The sequence below is a fragment of the Chiloscyllium punctatum genome, chromosome 38, assembly GCF_047496795.1.
Source record: "Chiloscyllium punctatum isolate Juve2018m chromosome 38, sChiPun1.3, whole genome shotgun sequence".
Lineage (NCBI taxonomy): Eukaryota > Metazoa > Chordata > Chondrichthyes > Orectolobiformes > Hemiscylliidae > Chiloscyllium > Chiloscyllium punctatum.
Genome location: NC_092776.1, coordinates 30,031,101 through 30,051,724, shown reverse-complemented (window position 1 = coordinate 30,051,724; position 20,624 = coordinate 30,031,101). Strand labels below are relative to the sequence as shown.

General features: G+C 41.2%; 1 protein-coding gene across 3 annotated transcripts in view; it reads left to right on the top strand.

The window, feature by feature from the left end:
* Window positions 1-20,624, top strand: part of LOC140463494 (uncharacterized) — a 247,028-nt gene that overhangs the window by 18,421 nt on the left and 207,983 nt on the right. For all 3 annotated transcript variants that reach the window (XM_072557518.1, XM_072557516.1, XM_072557517.1), the window contains exons 2-4: window positions 5,669-5,802; window positions 8,716-8,816; window positions 14,688-14,836. In XM_072557518.1, the coding sequence (XP_072413619.1) occupies window positions 5,681-5,802; window positions 8,716-8,816; window positions 14,688-14,836 (372 nt within the window). In that variant the 5' untranslated portion in view covers window positions 5,669-5,680. The remainder of the gene's footprint in view (window positions 1-5,668; window positions 5,803-8,715; window positions 8,817-14,687; window positions 14,837-20,624) is intronic.

The window sequence follows — 20,624 nt, the reverse complement described above, 5'->3', positions numbered from 1 at the left end:
AGGATTCTCTCAGTCTTTTGAATGCTGATTTGGAAAATAGAGTTCTAACTGAAACTAGGCTCTAGTTTGTGGTAGATTTGTTTCAGTTCAAAACTCAATCTATGAGAAAAGAAGACTAGGATATTTTTAATTATTAGTACATATCTAAAAGCTATTGTGTAAATTCTCATTCATTTGAGGGCGGAAGTTCATCAGACGCAGCACATAAAAGCAGCAGCAGGTAAATCCTCAGGACCTGTTGCTGAGCAGTCTGGGTCCTCGTAATCAGTCAAATCAGCTGAGACAATCCCAAACTAACAATTCATTCAGAGATTGATTGATTGGCAAAGTAAAGGTCCTTCTCACAGCAGTACTATGCCACATGGAGTATTATCAGGCTGAAAGTGTGGCTTCTAACCCTCCCTTTGGGGGAATTTCACTTTCTGGAGCTACCAGTCAATCCTATTGGCTGGCAGCTCCAAAGATCTCAGCAGCTCCAGAACTTGGTAATGGGCACTGTTAGAATGGCCAGCATCCTAATGAAGAAAGTGTGCATGGATGCCAAAGTGAGCAAAGTCAGAGGAGTATTGGGCAGGGAGTATTTGCCCACATTGTGGGTAGGTCATTGGATGATGGGTTTTGAAGTATAGGGAAGTGTAAAAGGCACCATCCAAAGACATTGATCACCAAACCCTGCACCCCCCCCCCCATCCCCATTGTCTTCTTGCAATAAAAACTTCAACAAAAAAATAGGCTGTCTCTGCATGCCCAGCTGCAAATGCCAACGATTTAACGAACTCTCTGTATTTATGTATTTATGTGTGGTTGCTTTGTGGTCCTGATCTCAGCACTCACCCATCCACCATATTATGGGGTTGAGTTTGGTGGATGGGTGAGAAGGTGTTGGACTAGCTGTGTGACCTATTTTATGTGATCCACACTGAAAGCACACTGAAGGCAGGCATGTAATATCCAGCCCATGCTATTCAGGTGTGCAGCTGAAATTGCATGGACAACCTAACAGAGCCCAGTTACTGTAAAAAGCACCAGAGAATAGTTTTTTAAAAAGCTTTAGTCTACATCTTTACACTACTAGGCAAGTCAGTAAGGCTTTGAATTTTCCAGTTCCACTTCTTTTTGAGATTCTCTCAAATTGGACAGAGTTGGAACTTCTTCATCTCAGTGGCAGAATCATGACAGAGCTACAGAGTTGCAGAAAACCTGAAAAAATAAGGGTAACAATTCTGTTAATACTGTGGAAAGATTCCTATAAGCTGTATTATTCCTAGACTTCACTGAGGAGTGAGAAAATACAGTCTGAAGAAATTTTGAAGGCCTTGAAAACTTATGAACAGTTTACTAGTATTATTTATGAACGGCGTACAGTTTTCAGGAAATAAGGGAGAACATTGATTAGGAAATGGCTACACTGAGACATCTAGATGTAACTTGTGAATATAGGCAACTGAAAGATGGTCTCATTAGCATAGAGTCATAGAGATGTACAGCATGGAAACAGACCCTTCGGTCCAACCCGTCCTTGTCGACCAGATATCCCAACCCAATCTAGTCCCACCTGCCAGCACCCTGCCCATATCCCTCCAAACCCTTCTTATTCATATACCCATCCAAATGCCTCTTAAATGTTGCAATTGTACCAGCCTCCACCACATCCTCTGTCAGCTCATTCCATACACGTACCCTCCTCTGCGTGAAAAAGTTGCCCCTTAGATCTCTTTTATATCTTTCCCCTCTCACCCTAAGACTTTGTCTATTTATCCTATCCATGCCCCTCATAATTTTGTAAACCTCTATAAGGTCATCCCTCAGCCTCCCACGCTCCAGAGAAAACAGCCCCAGCCTGTTCAACCTCTCCTTGTAGCTCAAATCCTCCAACCCTGGCAACATCCTTGTAAATCTTTTCTGAATCCTTTCAAGTTTCACAACATATTTTCAATAGGAAGGAGACCAGAATTGCACGCAATATTCCAACAGTGGCCTAACCAATGTCCTGTACAGCCGCAACATGACCTCCCAACTCCTGTACTTAATACACTGACCAGTAAAGGAAAGCAAACCAAATGTCTTCTTCACTATCTTAGGAATTAAAATTCCACTGTAAAAGCACAGCTACTATGCAAAAGGTGTTTATTCTCAAAGCTATTGGCATGCAGAAGCTCAAGGTTTCCAATCATCAAATTGAGACTATGAATGGGAAAATTGATTAGTCTTTGCACAGAGCTGGAGATTCTAGGTGCGGGGCAAGTGTAGGTTCAGCAGCATCAGCAAGGTGGGCCTAGTGGCAAAGAGATAGCACCTAAAGTGTGGTGACACCTATGTTGGTGGGTCCAACACAGGATGTGGAGATCTCTTTTTCAGTTACTGGACACTAGGTGACAGCGTGGACAGGTTTGAAAAGTATGTTATTCTGAGCAATTATTACTGATCATATATTCTATAAAACTGGACTTTTTTTTATTTTTCTATTTTTTCTTCAAAAGTTTGTTCTTAAGAATCTGTACCTTTTGTACTTAAGATGGCACCGTAATGTGGTGACTTGTAAAATTTCACTGTACTCATTTGAGTACTTGACAATAAAGCTAATTCAATTCAATTAAGTATGGGCAATAAATGCTGATTCAACCAGCGATGTCCACATTTCACAAGTGAATAAAAAAACCTCAACATCTTCCAAGGAGTATTCCCTCAAGTTCCTGAGCTGCCTTCAAGTCCAGCTTGACATGTCTTTAAAAGAAGAGAGTATTCAACAAAAGTAACAAATTCTTCACATAGGTTAGTAGCAGTGAGAAAACCTGTAAAGTTGGGGTGTGCAGAAAAACAACATTTCTCAAAGTTTTGGTATGATCTCACTACCCATGCCAGACACTGAAGAAAGTTTGCCATAACTTGCCAAGGCATAGGTCTTTCCTACTCAAGAGGTGAAAGAGGAATACTAGGAAGTGAAGTTAGATGAAAACTGCAGGTTTCCAACTAATTCTGTGTGCAATTTAGTACATAGAGTACATACAAGTACATATAGTAAATTATCTTCTTTGAGTGAAAACAGTCATGGATGATCTGCTAGTTTATAGATGTGGAGACATAGTGGAAGAAGCCATCATGGATTATGATCAGAAAGCTTGCCAAATGAACCTGAAGCTGAACAAGCAAAAAGTACAATTAAAGATGCCTGAAGTCAAGTAATTAGATCATATACCGACAGAAAAGGACTTCATCCTGATCCTGATGAAGTGCAGTGACTGATAGAAAGTAATTAATGATAACAACACCACTGCTGAGGCATTATAAGGGTAACAATGAAGCCAGCTTGCAACATATTATGACCAGATTGAAGGTGAGATTCACAATTTGTTACAGTTCCAGGCCAGATATACCATATCAATCCGCTCCTGGGTGAGAGAAATGAATTTGCTCCCTTCCAGAATGTAGATTCAGTTACTGGTCACTCTCACAAAACAGGAAGTTTTCTAAGGCCCATGTGACCAACCTAGGTCATGTAATGGATCGAGGAAATTCTCAAAAAAACTACCTCTTTGGACTCATCTACACTCCCAAAAAATACTTTTCCGAATACCAGGCTGGAAGATTTTCTTGTAGCAGTGCCAGCTCAATCCCCAATGGTTGAGCTTGTCTGGCTATCACCCACACAATCAGGCAAAATATAAGACGTTTCCTTGTGCAGCTGTTTGGTCTCCCTGACCTCAGTAGGCTTCTCGGACACTGCTGGGGTTGCTATCACCTTTGATACCACCAAGTCATTGCTGAGGAACTAGTTGACTACAGTCACTGGTATTAACACAAGGTTGCACTCCAGATGCACCCAGTAATGGGCAATAGGCAAATATCTTTCTTCAATCACTTTAACAGCACCATGTCACTTGCTGCACTCTCTAGTGGTATGGCATGGCTTTTCCCGTCAGTAGAGTTTGACTGACCCCAGGGGTGTGCAGCTGCAGTCAAAGTCATAGTCTGGTCTGTTGTGCCCCCGACTCATATTCACTGCACAGAGTGTATGTGCCTCAATAACAACAGTTTTTTTATCTTTAGCCTCCAGCAGATGTCCTGCACATGTCCTACCTCTCAGCAGTTAAAAGGAAGGAGTTTTTTGATCTCTGTTATCACCTAAACAGCACCCTTTTTGGCTTCTGGAGAGCTTCAAGCAATTCACTTTCTCTCTGGTTGGGAAGGTTCACTGTCACTCTCTCCACTTCTGTCCTTTCCAGTTGGTTGGCTACAACTATGGAAAGGTTTCTTTTAGCACAGGGGTTTGTGGATCAGTTCATAAGCAACTGTCAGCATTACTGCCTACATGGTTCCAGTCATTCTGTGCCTCTATGTACACCCTTATTGGAAAGTGTATTGCATTTTTGAACTCATTAAGGAGGTGTGGGTGCAGAAACTATGAAAGACAACTCCTAGAATATGTGTTGGTGGAGTCTCACCTAGTGGTGGCTTTGGGTTTGGTCAAAATCTCAGTAGATCGACTTCTGATGTCTCCGCTGCTAGCTGACTTTAACCTGTAACTTGACTGTTTTACATTGGTTAAAATTAAAGTAATCTCACTGTTAATGTTTGCTGTAAACTGCACGTGTAGAATGGCTGTGCAGTAATCCAAAACGTACCGTACATGACCCAGGCACATTGACGCATCTTAAATGTTGTTTATGCACAATGCATGATCAATTAGCAATTGTAAAGGGGGTGAACAAGGAGGAATTTGAGGGAAGTTTGCTTGCTGGTCAAACATGCATTTCTATTTCTCTGTATTATATTACTGGGAGATCAATCAATGGCCCACTATAGTTTGGAATTTTTTCAGCTTTAAATACAGTGAGATTGTTTTAAACAAAACAAACTACCAATCTCAGAGGTGACAGCTCTAAACCATTTATCACATAATTTTCATCATTAAATGATAATTCTGGCATTGTGAATTGACACTATCTGCAAAAACTTAACAATGGTCTTTGAGTATCAGAGAAATAAAAGATCCTGTATGCAGCTATATTGAAGTAGCAATTAGATTTATGTTTGTTAGTATAATCAATTATGAGGGCTGATTTGGAGATGCCGGTGTTGGATTGGGTGAGAGTGTATATGTATAATACATATTTCAATGTATAATTTCAGTTACATCACACTGTAAATTTTTGCTATAAATTCAGTGCCTTAGAATTGTGTCCTCCACTATCGCCTGATGAAGGAGCAGCGCTTCAAAAGCTAGTTTGCTTCCCAATAAACCTGTTGGACTATAACCTGGTGTTGTGTGATTATTAACAATTATGAGGAAGTTCTGTGCCTGTGACTACAGATGCCAATCTCAGAACCCTCATTCACTGCACATCTGTTCTGTGACAGATTTAGCTTTCTGACTCCCACTCCATGAAATTCTGATTTCTAAACTGATTTTACTTTTACCTCATACCCCAGTTTTAAAAATTTATCTCTGTAAGGATGCCTTAAGCCATTCATCCTTGTCCACCATTGTTCATCCGTAGGTGGGATCTTGCACTAAAGCTATGAAATGCATTGGTACTTTTTCTGATGTTAATTGGATCATATTGCTTGAACAGTATGAAAGTGTGTTGTAATAAACTCTCTTGCTGATAACCAATAATAAAAATGATGAAAAACATTGTTTGATAGTCATATATTTTTGTTTTACCAGATTCTTGTAAAGATGTTGTTGTTTGAAAGTCGATTAGTTCAAGTTCAACACGCATGTGGCCCCACTGAATTTCCTGAAAATGAAGAAAAAGTCTTTGAACTGCAAGCTTTTCAGAAATTTATTTTGAATCTCAGGTAAGACGCATTGTTAAGTATAGTTAATACATGTTTTTAATTGCCAATTTAAGATCAAAATTTTGTAAAGTAATAGGAGTCTGATTATTTTGTGAATATTTTTAAACAGCGGTTTTGTAGAATTGGTCATACTAAATTGCCCATAGTGTTCAGGGATGTGTAGGGTAGGTGCCTTAGTAAGGGGTAAATCTAGAGCAATAGGGTAGGGGCATGGGTGTGGGTGGGTTATTCGGACGTTCGTTGTGGACTTGTTAGGCCAAATGTCCTGTTTCCACACTGTGTAGGGCTTAAATGATTTCTATGAAAACTATTGTGCAATATAAAGGTTTCATGAATCATACCAAGAATTATGCGAAAGTGAGGACTGTAGATGCTGGAGATTAGAGTCAAGATTAGAGTGACGCTGGACTTGCACAACAAGTCAGGCAGCATCCGAGGAGCAGAAAAATCGATGTTTCGGGCAGGAGCTCCTCATCAGGAATAAGGCCTCGGGTTGGAGAGATAAATGGGAGGAGGTGGGGCTGGGGAGAAGGTAGCTGGGGAGTGCAATAGGTAGATGGAGGAAGGGGAAAAGGTGATAGATCGGAGAGGAGAGTGGAGCGGATAGGTGGGAAGGAAGATTGATAGGTGGGACAGGTCATGAGGATGGTGCTGAGCTGGAAGTTTGGAACTGGGGTAAGGTGGAGAAGGGGAAATTATGTTGAAGGAAGAATTATGTTCAAGAATTATGTTGAAGGAAGTCTGGGAGTTTTAGTGGACTCAACATTTCCAATCATAGTAGAGCAATGCAAATGGAACAATGAACTGAAGAGCGAAAACTTTAGAGGCTATAATTTTCTGAATTATATTTTGTCTGCTATATTACTTCCGTATATACTAATTCTGTAAAATGCACAGTATTGAAGTATTATAAATTCTGTATGAATGTGTAATGCTGCTTAGGCAGTTCATTGAATGCCTTCTCCTTTTTTTGGTCAATGTTACTACCTTCAAATATTCTATTGGTAAGCTAGGAAGAACATTTAAAACATTGAAGAACAATGATTTCCATTTTGAGATTTTTAGATGCTATTTTTATTAGATGAACAAACAAAATCTGCTTTTTTAAGTTGGTAGTATTTCTAGCAATGAATATAATGTCCACTTATCTTTTCCTAACCCTGTGTTTTGGATCTCCCAACAATGTGTGTCATTATCATTCTGAACTGAGTAGATGCAGTATTTTCTCATAGATCTTTGAAGGATACAGAGGAACCTCAATTATCCGAACAAGATCGGTGGGCAGTATTTTGTCTGGATAATTGATTATTTGGTTAATTGATTCAATGCCTCTCCTCTGGGGCTCGGAGTTGTCTGAAGTTTCCTTTTCCCTCTCTCTGCCTCCCTTGTTCCGTCTGTCTGTCTCAAGGTTTGTTTCTGAGCAGACACACACTTGTGTGTAAGGGACCTGCAGCAGTGCTGTAGCCTCCCCACCCTGTGTCAATGGGATTGACTCAGCGAGCACTTGCTAAGTGCACGAGCCCCTGTTCCCCCATCCATGCCCCCAACCCTGCCTCCCTGGCCACCCTGCCCTACTGCCCCTTGTCACCACCCCCACCCCCTGTCTGCCCCCACTTCCCCCCTCCCCTCTCCATCTGCACATCCCACCTCTGGAGCAGCTGTTCTGGATACCAACAGCAAGACTGCTGCTGCCTTTTGAGGGGGGGGGTTCCATCTTTGCCCTGTACAGGACAACGTGAGAGAGATTATCTGGGGAAGGGGTGTTTAGGGTTCACCCCTGTATAGAGATCTAGGGAAAGTGTGGGGAGACAGAGAGGGCGGGTGGTCAGTCATTTGGAGACTATGCCTGGGCTCCCATTGATGTCCAGGACTGTTCTCGGCAGCATTTCAGTAAGCCAAGTTCATTTTTAACCATTGTAAACAAAAGACACGAACGGTGTTGGAAATACCTCTTTGATGTAATGTTTCTATTGGGACCTTGAGATCTCCTTCGGATAACCCAAAATTCAGATAATTGATATTCAGATAATCGAGGTTCCTCTCTGTGAAGACATGATGTTGCCTTTTTCCCTATGAAAACATGTATGGTATCTGTTTAGGGCTTCCTATCTGCTGTTGAAAATGTGTTGCTAGAAAAGCTCAGCAGAAGGGCTCATGCCCAAAACGTCGATTCTCCTGCTCTTTGGATGCTGCCTGACCTGCTGCGCTTTTCCAGCAACACATTTTCAGCTCTGATCTCCAGCATCTGCAGTCCTCACTTTCTCCTATCTGCTGTGTCTTGGATCAAGTATACATTATGTTGGGTCATCCAACACAACCATGTATCCTACTGCTCCATGCACTTAAAGTTAATACAGGCAGCATGAACTACATCATATTTGTGATTATTAAATGGAGCTGCGTGATATGTGAGTTTGAGTTGTGTCGCCATAGTCTTACCAGACCAATGAGCTGCTCTCTCATTAGAGAGAGATGACTTGTCATTTAACTTGAGGGCCACCATATCTCAGGTGAAGGGAGAGGTTAAGAAGATAAGTCCTCAATGATAATTTCAGCTGGTGATGGGAATTGAACCCATGTTGTTGGCATCACACTACTTCACAAACCAATCTTCCAGTGAACTGAGCTATGTCAGGTCCCCCACAGATGACAGTCAAGTGCTTATTAATTAAGGAGATAAGAAAATAGAAAAGTTTCTGTGGCAGTATCATCTGTCACGTATGTCAATCCAACCAATTGTTTTATCTCTTTTATATTGAATGAGGAATGTTTATGAATGTTTCAAGTGAACCAGCATGTAGTGTGTTCTGTCTACAAGTCAGTAATTCAAAAGGTATAATACCTTAAGTTAAGTTTAGAGAAATGAATGAAATACATTTTTGCTAAAGTGATATTTTCTATATATTTTTAAAGATTGCTGGGTGGATTGGCAAAAGAAGCAGTTTTTTGTAATCTGCGTATTCCAGATCAGTTTGAGAAGTCGAAAGAGGAGATCAGTGTGGTTGTTCTCACAGGTACATAACTTTTGTCTTCGTTTGAAATCAATGTTTTTTTCAAAATGACTCTCAGTGGACTCTTCACTACAGTGAATAGTAGATGATGCTGATATTAATTGTATCTTGTCACTCATATACACTGAATTTAACACTTGATTGCTGGAAAAATAATTTGAGATCGGACCATGATATAACATCAAGAAAAATCACATTGAATTAGAAAGATTTCATGTTTTATCTGAAGTTTAAGCATGTGTAGGCTTTTTTTGAGAAGGTTTATAGCTCAGGTTGATGGTAAGTATATAAGTTAGCTTGCTGAGCTTGAAGGTTTGTTTTCAGACCCTTTGTCACCATACTAGGTAACATCATCAGTGAGAGGCTCTGGTGAAGCACTGTGACAGTCTAGAGATTGCAGGTAAAGGCTCCACTTACATTTTAGAAAATTGCTAAAATATCTTAGAGACCTCAGGTATACTTACTGTTACTTTTTCTGTGAGCTTCTGCTGGGATTGTAGCCACTTTTAGAAAGCCAAGTGCCAGGACCCCAAGATGCATGCAACATAGATGTTTCTCAGTTGGGCTAGGAGAGGCTGCTTCAGGCAGAGATGTGCAGGTGGGGTAGATGGGGCCAGGTTGCCACGCCTGTGGGAACAGGGGACATGCAGCAAGAGGGGAGGAGAGAGGACAGGTAAACTTTATGAAACAACCCCGATTGGAAAATGAGGGTGACGGTAGCCCCTTGTTTGCATGCTAACCTGCCTCCTTTCCCACTCCCTCCTAACCTCTGTACAGTAGCTTAAAGTTTATAGCTAGAAAAGAAGTAAATCTTAAGTAGCCATTAAATGATAACCATTCTTGTAACCTGAAAACTTCACTGCTAAGTCAAGGGCAGGTAGGTAGCTGATCAGGAGAACACTGCAGAATTTTATGCTATCCACCCCAAAAGACTGCATTTCCTACAGCCTAGTAGTGGTGTTAAAGAACCTATTCGATATGGCTCGGGGAATCCCTATTGGATTTGACCTGTGAGACTCTCTTGGTTCATCCCAGAGATCGTATTCTGAGGTAGTCTGGAATATACAACTCTTACAGACAGTTTTTGTTCAAATTATTACCGTTATTTACCAATAACATCAAAGTTGCTATATAATATAGATACCTACAAGCCAGGCTTGAGCTAAGGTTTTAAAACCATTAGCAGAGTAGCGGTGCCAGCTCTTACCCCAAGAGCTCTCTCGGAATACTCCCCTTATTGCTGCAAACAAGCTGTCTTTATAAAGAAATTGGTACTGAGATTACAAGAAACACCACATGTCCTTAATCAGATAAGCAGCAATAAAATGGCAAAAGTTTGTAGAGGAAGACAAACTAATTGACAGGTCAGAGTGTGCTTGACTAATTAGGCTATATGCACATCAAAGTGAGAAACCCAGACTAAGGCTGGCCAAATGGCCAAATGCTTTAGCTAGATACGCTTCCCTTTTAACAGTACATCATAAGGAGAGACTAGACTGAACTATGTGGAAAAAGTCATGAGGTAACCTTGCTCAGCTAACATGTCCAGTACCATTGTCCTACAAAATGGCTTTTTTAAAAATCATTTTAGATTCCCAAAATGCAAATTAAATTCATTACGTTCCCCGATCTTGAGCTCCAAGGAACAACACACAAACATTCAATCTATAACAAGCAAGTGTACACTGAAATCAGACCACAAAGAGTTAACCTTTCCACCAGCTTCCATCCTGTCTCTCTCTCTCTCTCTCTCGCTCTCTCTCTCTCTCTCTCGCTCTCGCTCTCTCGCTCTCTCTCTCTCTCTCTCGCTCTCTCGCTCTCTCTCTCTTCCTCTCTCGCGCCCTTCTCTCTCTCTCTCTCACAGCTGGTGTCCCTTGAACCCTTAGGTCAGCCTTTGTGTTTTCCTAGCTTGTAAGGGTAATGATACATTCACATTCCAGAGCAGTCAAGATTAAGGAGCTGAGCTTCATAAATTTGAATCTGCTCAGTGTGGTATACATGAAAATGTATCAGGATTGTTCTATTACATGCATATTCCACTCAGCTTATTAAAATACAAGTTATTTTCCTACTGAGTATGAGTTTTGTTAAGAGTCTTCAAGATAAACCAGAAATTCAGTTATCCAACATCCAACTGTAAGATATGTGCAGTTTCCAGCCCTCAGGGTCAAAAGGAAGTACTGCCACACATTTCACAAGTGAACAGACGTTATCACCTTATTTACACCAATCCATTGACACTAAGAACAAATATCCTTAAACTTTCTGAACAAATGCAATTTCCCCTCCCATGTGGTCAACAATGCCCTTTAGTGCATCTCCTCCACTTCCTGCACCTCCACCCCTTGAACCCCCACCCCTCCAACTGCAACAAGGATAACCACCCCCCCCCGCCTCGGTCCTCACCTTTCACTCCACCAATCTCCGGATACGATGCATCATCCTCTGCCATTTCTGCCACCTACCCCAGCACCAGAGATCTATTTCCCTCCCCACCCCTTTCAAGCATTCCGCACAGACCATTCCATCCCCGACTCCCTCATTAGGATTCTTCCCCCCCCCCCCCCCCCCCCCTCGCCACCTTCCCTTGCCACTGCAGGAGGTGTAAAACCTGCATCCACTCCTCCTCCCTCACCTCCATCCATGACCCCAAAGGATCCTTCCACATCCGGCAAAGATTTTCCCGCACACCCATCACCTCATCTACTGTGTCTGTTGCTCTTGATGTGGTCTGTGCATTGGGGAGATAGGATGCCAACTTACAAAACATTTCAGAGAACATCTCTGGGACACACGCACCAAACAACCCCACCACCCTGTGGCCAAGCATTTCAACTCCCCCTCCCACTCCGCCAAAGACATGCAAGTCCTGGGCCTCCTCCACTGCCAAATCCCAGCCATCTGACGACTGGAGGAAGAACACCACATCTTCCGCCTTGAGACCCTCCAACCACACGATGTGGTTACCTGCAGTCACCCACTTTATTGGTTAATGGATAGGAGCCACTGTTTGGTGGTGGGAATGCAGCACACAGTCATGAAATGACAGTAAGACTAAATATCACAACAGTCCAATCAAATTTATATTTACAAAGTGATGCTGTTACACAATTATTGAATACCTGTATCAGTGATGTGCCCTCCATAGTTTGTTTTCTTCATTCCCTGATTCTATGTCAAGATGCAGGCTTGATTTCCACAGTTAGGTTGGAGAGAGTCTGCTGTATCATACGCCTTGTTGACTTTGAAGATTTTGGTGGTTGGCTGGTGGCAGTTTTTGGCCTAGAGGGCCTAAGCTTGTTGATAGTCTCCTGCCCAAATGTAGGCTCACATTCCAAATCTCAAATTGTTGCAGACATCAGGATCCTAGGCAGGAAGGAAATAGAGGGACAAAAACAATGACTGCAGATGCTAGAAACCAGAGTCTAGATTAGAGTGGTGCTGGAAAAGCACAGCAGTTCAGGCAGCATCCGAGGAGCAGTAAAATTGACAGTTCGGGCAAAAGCCCTTCATCAGGAATACAGCAGGAAGTAGAGGGGCAGCCATCTCTGAGAAAAAGCTGCTTGAGTGCTTGATTTATCAAGACCCTGACTTCCTGTCAGTACCTGGTGGCACCACCTTGTTTCCTTTGTGGAAGAAACGCCTGAAGTGAAATGAAAGTGTTTCATACACCTCTCACCTTGCACCCAAGGCTAGAATAATGGAATGCAGGTCTGAGTGCATAACCAGCTGAGCATTTTGCTGGGCCTGTGGGTTCAAGGTAGCTGCCACTGTTTCCATGGATGCAATTATGCACTGATATGCCAGAGTCACCATAATATTGGGATTATCGGACTCAAGCAAATTTTGTTCTAGCCTGCTGGGGACAATTGACATCCTTGTCTGATGTTCCCATAGCTGTTTCTACAGGTTGATCATGTCACTTGTGACCAAGTATAGGGACATATTTTCTGTATGGTGGTGACTAGGTGCCTGGTCTCTGAAAGTCCCTTGAGTGTCAGAAATCTGGGATGTTTCTTTTTCTGTTGGATACAGAGACTTGCCAGTGATGTGCTCACTAGATTCTAACCCCGAGTCTTTATTCTGGTGGAGGGAGCATGTGTATGCTGTGCTAGTGCATCCACTGAGAGTTCACACTCTTCCTCCTCCCAGGTGGTGTTGTGATGAGAGATCCAAATTGTAGCCTCTTCTTCACTGAGATTCCCTGGGTGCTACTAGTACCTACATAAGAGGTATTGTAACTATTTGACAAAAGCTTAGGGCAGAGAAAAGTGTTACTGTTGCTACTCATCCAAAAGAAAAAGCAGAACAAAATATTGAGTATTGGTTGATGGATCATTGCTGGTGGATCATTTCCATCACCCGCTTTCCCAGCATTTCTACCATTTTCTCTTCAAAGTGGGTGAGAAATTTGATGTTTCCCGGATACAATCTCACAACTAATTGATCCATTGACCAGTTTTGTGCTCGCCTTTTTTATAATCTGATATGGATTAAATGGAGGATGATAATAGAGGCGCCAGCTGACGCTAAATGAGTGAGTAGGCAGGAAGGTTCCGTTGCTTGAGAGGATAAAGTGGGAGTAAGTCTTTAAGTAGCATGATGCATGTTGATCTTTAGGAAGATGCCCATGAGGTAGCCTTTTACCCTTGCAGTGCATAGTAGGCTCTTTTGCTGTCTGTTGTCTATCTGTTTTTAGTGCTGCCACAACACTGACCTTGCTGTGATTTCTGACAAGATCAGCCTTCCCATCTTGTCAGATGGGAAGAGGACTGATCTGCTTTCCGATGTCCTGTACTGCAGCACTTGGAGTGCAGTTTCAGTAAACCTGAGAGCCACTTTGGCTTTCTTGAATCTCCTGCCTTGAGTCTTGGGGTGATCATCACATTCTGAGGGTAGGTTCCTGCCATGTGGTGTTTGAAGGGCTATGTAGTTATCTTGAAATATGTCAACGAAATCCTTTGAGCTGAGAAGGTCTCAATAGTGGGGAGAACTTCCAACCCGCTCGCAACATGATTTGCTGAGTACTTGTGCTATATCTTGCTTGGATAGATAATGAACAAAGAAGCACGTGACAATATGCCCTAGCCATTGAGGGATATTCTGCCATTCATCACGCTCTTCACCTTTCTTTAACTTCAAATGGAATACTCAGCCATAGATGGTTTTCATGCTGAAATTCCACTGTTGCCACTGGTATTTATAAGAGGGATGACTTTGAGTCATAGAATCATTACTTGATGAAGTATCTAAGATTCTGAAATATCTTGAAAAGATGAACTTGGAAAAAATGCTTCCTCTTGTGAGTAAGTCCAGAACCCTGTTTAGAAATTAAGGGTCGCTCTTTTAGACAGAGTTGAGGAGAATTTTTTTTTCCTCCTTCAGATTCTTCCGTGACTTTGGAACTCCCTGCTTCAGAATGTGGTGGAGGTGGAATCATTGGATATTTTTAATGCACGAGTACAGTAATTTTCTAAAGGCAAGGGAATCATATGTTATCGAGGGTCAATGAGAATCTGGCATTCAAAACACAAGCAGCTCAGCTATGATCTTATTGAACAGTGCAACAGGCTTGAAAGGCCAAAGGCCTATTTCTGCTCCTAATTTGTATGTTTGCCAGTGTTCAGGAATGTCCAATTACTTAACTGTTGCTGCTTCACAAAAGCTATCCAACCTGTTGAGTTTCCTAACATATCTTTTTTATCCCAAATTTAAAGTATCTACAGCTTTGCTTTTCAAAAAATATTTTCTGTTTTTATTTGTCTCTGATTTGGTTCAAATCTTTGCCAAACTTTGTTTATTGTTGTAACATGTTGCAATTCAGTGAGTACTTGGTATTCAGTCTGGTTGTAAACTTACCTAATTCTATTTTAGGTAAAGGAATATTCTGTTTGGATCTGCGGAACTGGAAGGGCAGAGTATCCCTCCAGGACAACTGTTGGCTGCTAGAGATGCCAGAGAATACAAAATTGATTAAGAACACTTCAGTCAAACAGGTTGCTGATCCTGTTCAGAGGATTAAGGTAATTTTAAAAAAAAATACCAGCATGTCAAAGCTGTTATATGTGTACAAGGTTATATTCATGCCTTGTCCTTGCATCAAACTCTCTTAAACCATTTTATATGTACCTGATGCCCATGCCTGCAAATATCAATTAGTCATTGTCATCACCAAAGGTAAGCCTAACAGATTTGTTAAGGTTAGGTGCAATGCTGACTGATGAAATTCTGTGATTAGTGAAGGTGATACTAAAAAGCCTGAAATTATATTGGAACCCAGATCTTCCAGATTTTTGCCTGTGCAAAAATCACTGTAAATTCCAGTGAGTTGGCAAGGGCTGAGAGGAGGTGGGGTGGCTGGCATGGGACTAAAATGAAAAAGTGGAAAATGGGAGCTTTAGGGATGACAATCCATCGTTTAAGGTTGAAGTTGTTGGACGCTCTTAGGCAATATGGTGGGAGCAAAGAATGATGATCAAAAGACTGAATTTAGAACAGTGTTTTAAGAAGAAATGATAAGGCTTGGGGAACTTCCAGAGATAGAATGGAGCAAGACAAGGAAAAGTTTATAGACAGATACAGACTTATAAATTGAGTACTTTGGAGAATTAAAGTTGTACACATAAGTGATATCAGATGTAGTGTGACCAAAATCACCCAAATCACCCATTCAATATGGATGCATTTTCTAAATGTCACTTAAAAATTACGATATTTGAAAAGCTGGACCCATGATGGAAAGATAATAGATAGCATCGTTTTAATTTGTTTCTGCTTCTTTGTGTCTATTTGCAAGTATATTTCTTTTTAACTTCTCCCAGAATTACTAGGTTTACTTGGCTCAATGGTAGCTGTTTTATCTATGCATCAGAAGATTGTTGGGCCAAAATTCCTTTCCAAGACTAGAGCATAATCAGTGTTGTATTAGGGAGTGCTTTCTTTCAGATAAGCAAAAAGTTCTATAGGTCTATTCAGACAGTTCACCTGCTGTCTTACCTCAACCAACACCACCAAAGCTATGCTGGTCATTTATCTTATTATTGTGCTGACAATGAGTTCTTTCAATATATAAAAAGGAAGAGAGAGGTCAAAGTGAACATCGGCCCCTTAGAATATGAATCGGTGGAGACAGTTTTGGGGAACAAGGAATTGGTAGAGGAGTTAAACATTTATCTTGCACCGGTCTTTACAGTGGAGGATACTTTGTACATCCCATTAATACTAACAAATACAAGGGAACAATTAAGTACCATCGTCGTCACGAAATAATTAGTGATGATTAGTGAAAAATGAATGGGGATAAAGGCAGATACATTCCCTGGCCATTTTGACTTGCGTCCTAGCATCCTAAAAGAGGTAGCTACAGAGATAGTGGATGCATTGGTTGTGATTTTCCAAAAATCATTGGATTCTAGGGAAGTATCAGAGGTTTAGAAAACTACTAATGTGACAGCCCTATTCAAAAAGAGAGGGAGGCAAAAAGTGGGTAACTGTAGGCTGAGAAGCCTAATGCCTATTTTTGGAAAATTATTAGAATCAATTATTAAAGAAGTAATACCAGATCATTTGGAATATCATAGATTATCTTGTATGGGGACTACAGCCAGCCCACAACAATAGTTGGAGTCAAATTTAATGTGTGGAACAGGAATACCATATGTTACATTTGCCTTCGTAGCAAAGATTAATGAGACAGGGCCTGTACATTTGAACATTTTGGAACATTGAGAATCATCTAATTAAAAACTTAAAAGTATCATTATGGAAACTAAAAAGTTTCAGTGTAAATATTGAATAGAATGCTTTGAAGTGTTGAATTAAATATTTACCAACCTTGATGAGGATATTATATTTACCATTCACTTCATTCATATATAAGATTTAGGGCTATATAAACATTTATAAACTCCAAACTGTGACCACATGCATTTAATGCTGCTATATCTTATTTGTACATAATTCATTCAGCAGATAGTTTGTTGACTTAAAAGTGTGCTGGGAACCATTAATTTGCCTGTTTTCTATGGGAATAGAAAATAAATTATGAATCAAAAATTTCACTTCCATTGTATCCATATGCTGGAAGCTATGTAATGTTCACGCAAAGATCTAAGAACTTCTGGTATTTGCAGTGACTATTCTTTACCTGAAAGTGAACTAGTCCAGTGAATCCACCTTCAAATGCTCACTTTGTTTTGTCCTGAACAAGCTTGTCCCTGTAATTCATTTCATTTAGACAATCTCAGTTCTCAGTGAATATCCTTATGCTGATTGTTCTACTTTGGATGTGCCAATAATGGCACAAGACAGTATATATCCATAAGAAGGATAAATGTTACTTTAATAAATAATTTTCACTGAATAAATGATGAACTTGCTTAGTACTTTACCTCTTAACAAAGTCCTAATTAATTTTAATCATTAATTTAAAATCATTTTTATCTCATTCTTATTTGTTAACCTGTGTGGCAGAAATCTAAAAGCAATGCAAAAAATGGACAAATAATCAATTAACAGCTTACACCAGTATACATTCTTTACTGTTTATCTAATTTTTCAATTGAATCCTCAAACAAGATGGCATTAAAGTGAAGACCGTTCTGGATTGTAAAGAGTTAATTGATTTCACACTGTAGCCATTAGTATTTTATCATGCCTTATATTTTGATTTTCTTTTACATGTTGTTGTACCTTGTAACCATGTACCTTGGTTACAATGAATGTAAAGTGGTTCCCAAGTTGTGTTGTTTAAATACTAAAAGTAGATTGAAATCCAATATATGTAGTAGTGCTTAGGACTGTCTGTTAAAACTTCATAGCAAAAACAACGAGAACTGTCACTTAAAAGAATCTTAGTAATGTTATTTGTGCAGATGCCTCTTTCCATCTGTCAGTCATGTGCTGTGACCTCATCCCTAAATTTGTTACATGTAAATTATTTTTATAGTTGTGAGATCTCTTTTAGAATCATCAAGACGACTGAAATACTGCTATAATCTCTGATTTAGGGGCATGAATTGCTTTCCCAATTTTAGTGTTGGGAGTGCACAAATATTTTCTGTTGCCCAATTGCTGAGTGGTTCAGACTGACTTTTTGCTGTCAAGCTTATGAGCAAGAGAATTTCTGAGGGTTACAAAGAGGCAAATGGGTTTTCAGTTGGGTCTACCTCACTCTCTGTTTACTGACCAATTATAGGACTTTCTTTAGGATATGGTGATGTTTACTTTGAACTAGGGAACATGATGTTACAAGGGTTAGTCATACAATTATTCAGAAAAATACTGTAGGGAAGCAACCCACTATGGCAGCTAGAGTTATTTAAAGTCAATTAATAAATCTGAAAAGTAAAGCCAGTCTCAGTAATGGTGACTGTGGATGTAGTATTAGTTTTAGTAACAATATCCTTACCTGGTCAGACCTACACATGACTCCAGGTCAACAACATTATAGTTGACTTATACCTATCTTCTGAAATGGCTTACCAAACGAGTCTGTTCAAGGGCAGTTTTATGTGTTCATGAGAGGTGGATATCACTTGCTACTCCAGCATTTATTGCCAACCCCTAATTGCCCTGAAGAATGTGATGAGCTGGCCTTCTGAACCTCAATCCGGATCCTCAATGCTGCAACACTGAAGGTGTCAGGAAACACACAATGCTGTTTTGAATGGGGTTCCGGGATTTTGACCCAGCAATTATGAAGAAACAGGAATGTAGTTCCAGATCTGAGTAGTATTTATCTTGGTGGGGAACTTGCAGTTGGTGGCTTGTCCATGCATCCTGCTGTCCTCGCCATTTTAGATGGTAGAGGTCATAGGTTTGGAAGATGGGTGTTAGAGGAGCTTTGATGAGATTCAAGATGGCAGCAGCATAGCAGTGCTGTGTGCAGACTCTAACCTGGGGCTCAACTGTTCACATGTTTTTTTGCTTTCTTTTTACTTTTTCTTTCATTTTCCCTTTCGTTATTCTTTTCTTTGGAGCCATTTGCAGTGTGTTACTTGGCAAAATCAGCATGGCAGCTAGAGTGGGCCATGCACAGAATGGCAGCTCATTCCGGCAGTCAGAGGTGCTGATGGACACAGTTCCTCACGGCAACTGAAGGTAGATTAGATTAGATTAGATTACTTACAGTGTGGAAACAGGCCCTTCGGCCCAACAAGTCCACACCGCCCCGCCGAAGCGTACCCACCCATACCCCTACATCTACATCGACCCCTTACCTAACACTACGGGCAATTTAGCATGGCCAACTCACCTAACCTGCACATCTTTGGGCTGTGGGAGGAAACCGGAGCACCCGGAGGAAACCCACACAGACACGGGGAGAACGTGCAAACTCCACACAGTCAGTCGCCTGAGGCGGGAATTGAACCCGGGTCTCCGGCGCTGTGAGGCAGCAGTGCTAACCACTGTGCCACCGTGCCGCCCATACTGTGCCACCGTGCCACCGCAGTGGTGGCAGCAGCCACAGGGATGTCCTCCCAGTATTCAGGGATGGCAGTGGCAGCGATGGCAAAGCTCCTCCAATGATTGGAGGTGGAGGCAGCTGCGGATTTTTGAATGTGGCAGCGTCGGCAAGGTGATGTCTTGGAGAATGCTGGTCAGAGCAGGACAAGATGGCATTGGTGGTCTGAGACTGGGACTCCTGGTTGCAGTAGGCCCAGCGTTGGGATGCCTGGCATGGTGAAGCGGTTGCTGCAACAGTGGCAGTGTGGTATGCCCGGAGCTAGGAATCCTGCAGTGAGAAGCTTAACTCCTGTCTGACTGGTATCCATCTACCATCTACAAGGAACAAGTCATTAGCAGCACTGTAGACTATTTACTAGATACACAGCAGCAACTCAGTGATGATATATTTATTGTCATTTGCATTTTACAGTGAATAAAACAGTAAATACAGTGAGAAGCTTCAACAGTTGCCACAATCCAGCACCATTTTGAATAGTTTTAAGAATAAAATGGATAAAAGATATAGTGTAAGAGTGTAGTGTAGTGTATAGTGTAAGTATAGTAGAGTATAGTAAAAGTGTATAGTGTAAGAATAAAGAGGATGAGAATAAAGATATAACTGAAAGACAGCCTTGAGCCAACTCACCAACAATGCCTGCGCTGCTACCACTCCTCTCCTGCCTTGTGCTGTTGTAACCACATATTAACAAAACTGATCCAGTTCAGTTGTTGCTCCATGATAACTTCCAGGTTAGTGATGAATTTAGCAATGATAATGCCATTGAACATTAAGGAGCAATGGTTTGAGTTCTCTCTTGTTGGTGGCAGTCACTGCCTGGCACTTGTGTGACACAAATGTTGTTCGCTTTTATCTACCAAAGGCTAGATGATGTCCATGTTTTGCTGCATATGGACACAAACTACTTCAGTATTTGAGGAGCCATGAATGGTGCTGAACACTGTGCAATGATTAGCGAGCGCTCCCACTTCTGACCTTGTGACAAAGGGAAGGTCATTGTCGAAGCAGCCGCAGATCGTTGGACCAAGGACACTTCCTTGAGGAACTCCTGCAATGATGTTCTATGGCTGAGAGGATTGACCTCCAATTGTCATCAATGATCTTCCTTTGTGCTAGGTATGACTCCAGTCAACACAGAGTTCTTCCCTTATTCCCATTAACTCCAGTTTTACTGGGGTTCATTTATGCCGTAGTCAGTCAAATGAGCTGTGATATTAAGGGCAGGCAATCTCAGTTCACCTAGCCTTGCAAGCAATGCCTACATTCTATGAAAGAATAAAGAAAACAAGGTAAGAAATCGAGATTGCAAGGACGCTTTTTTATATATATAATTGATTTTACAG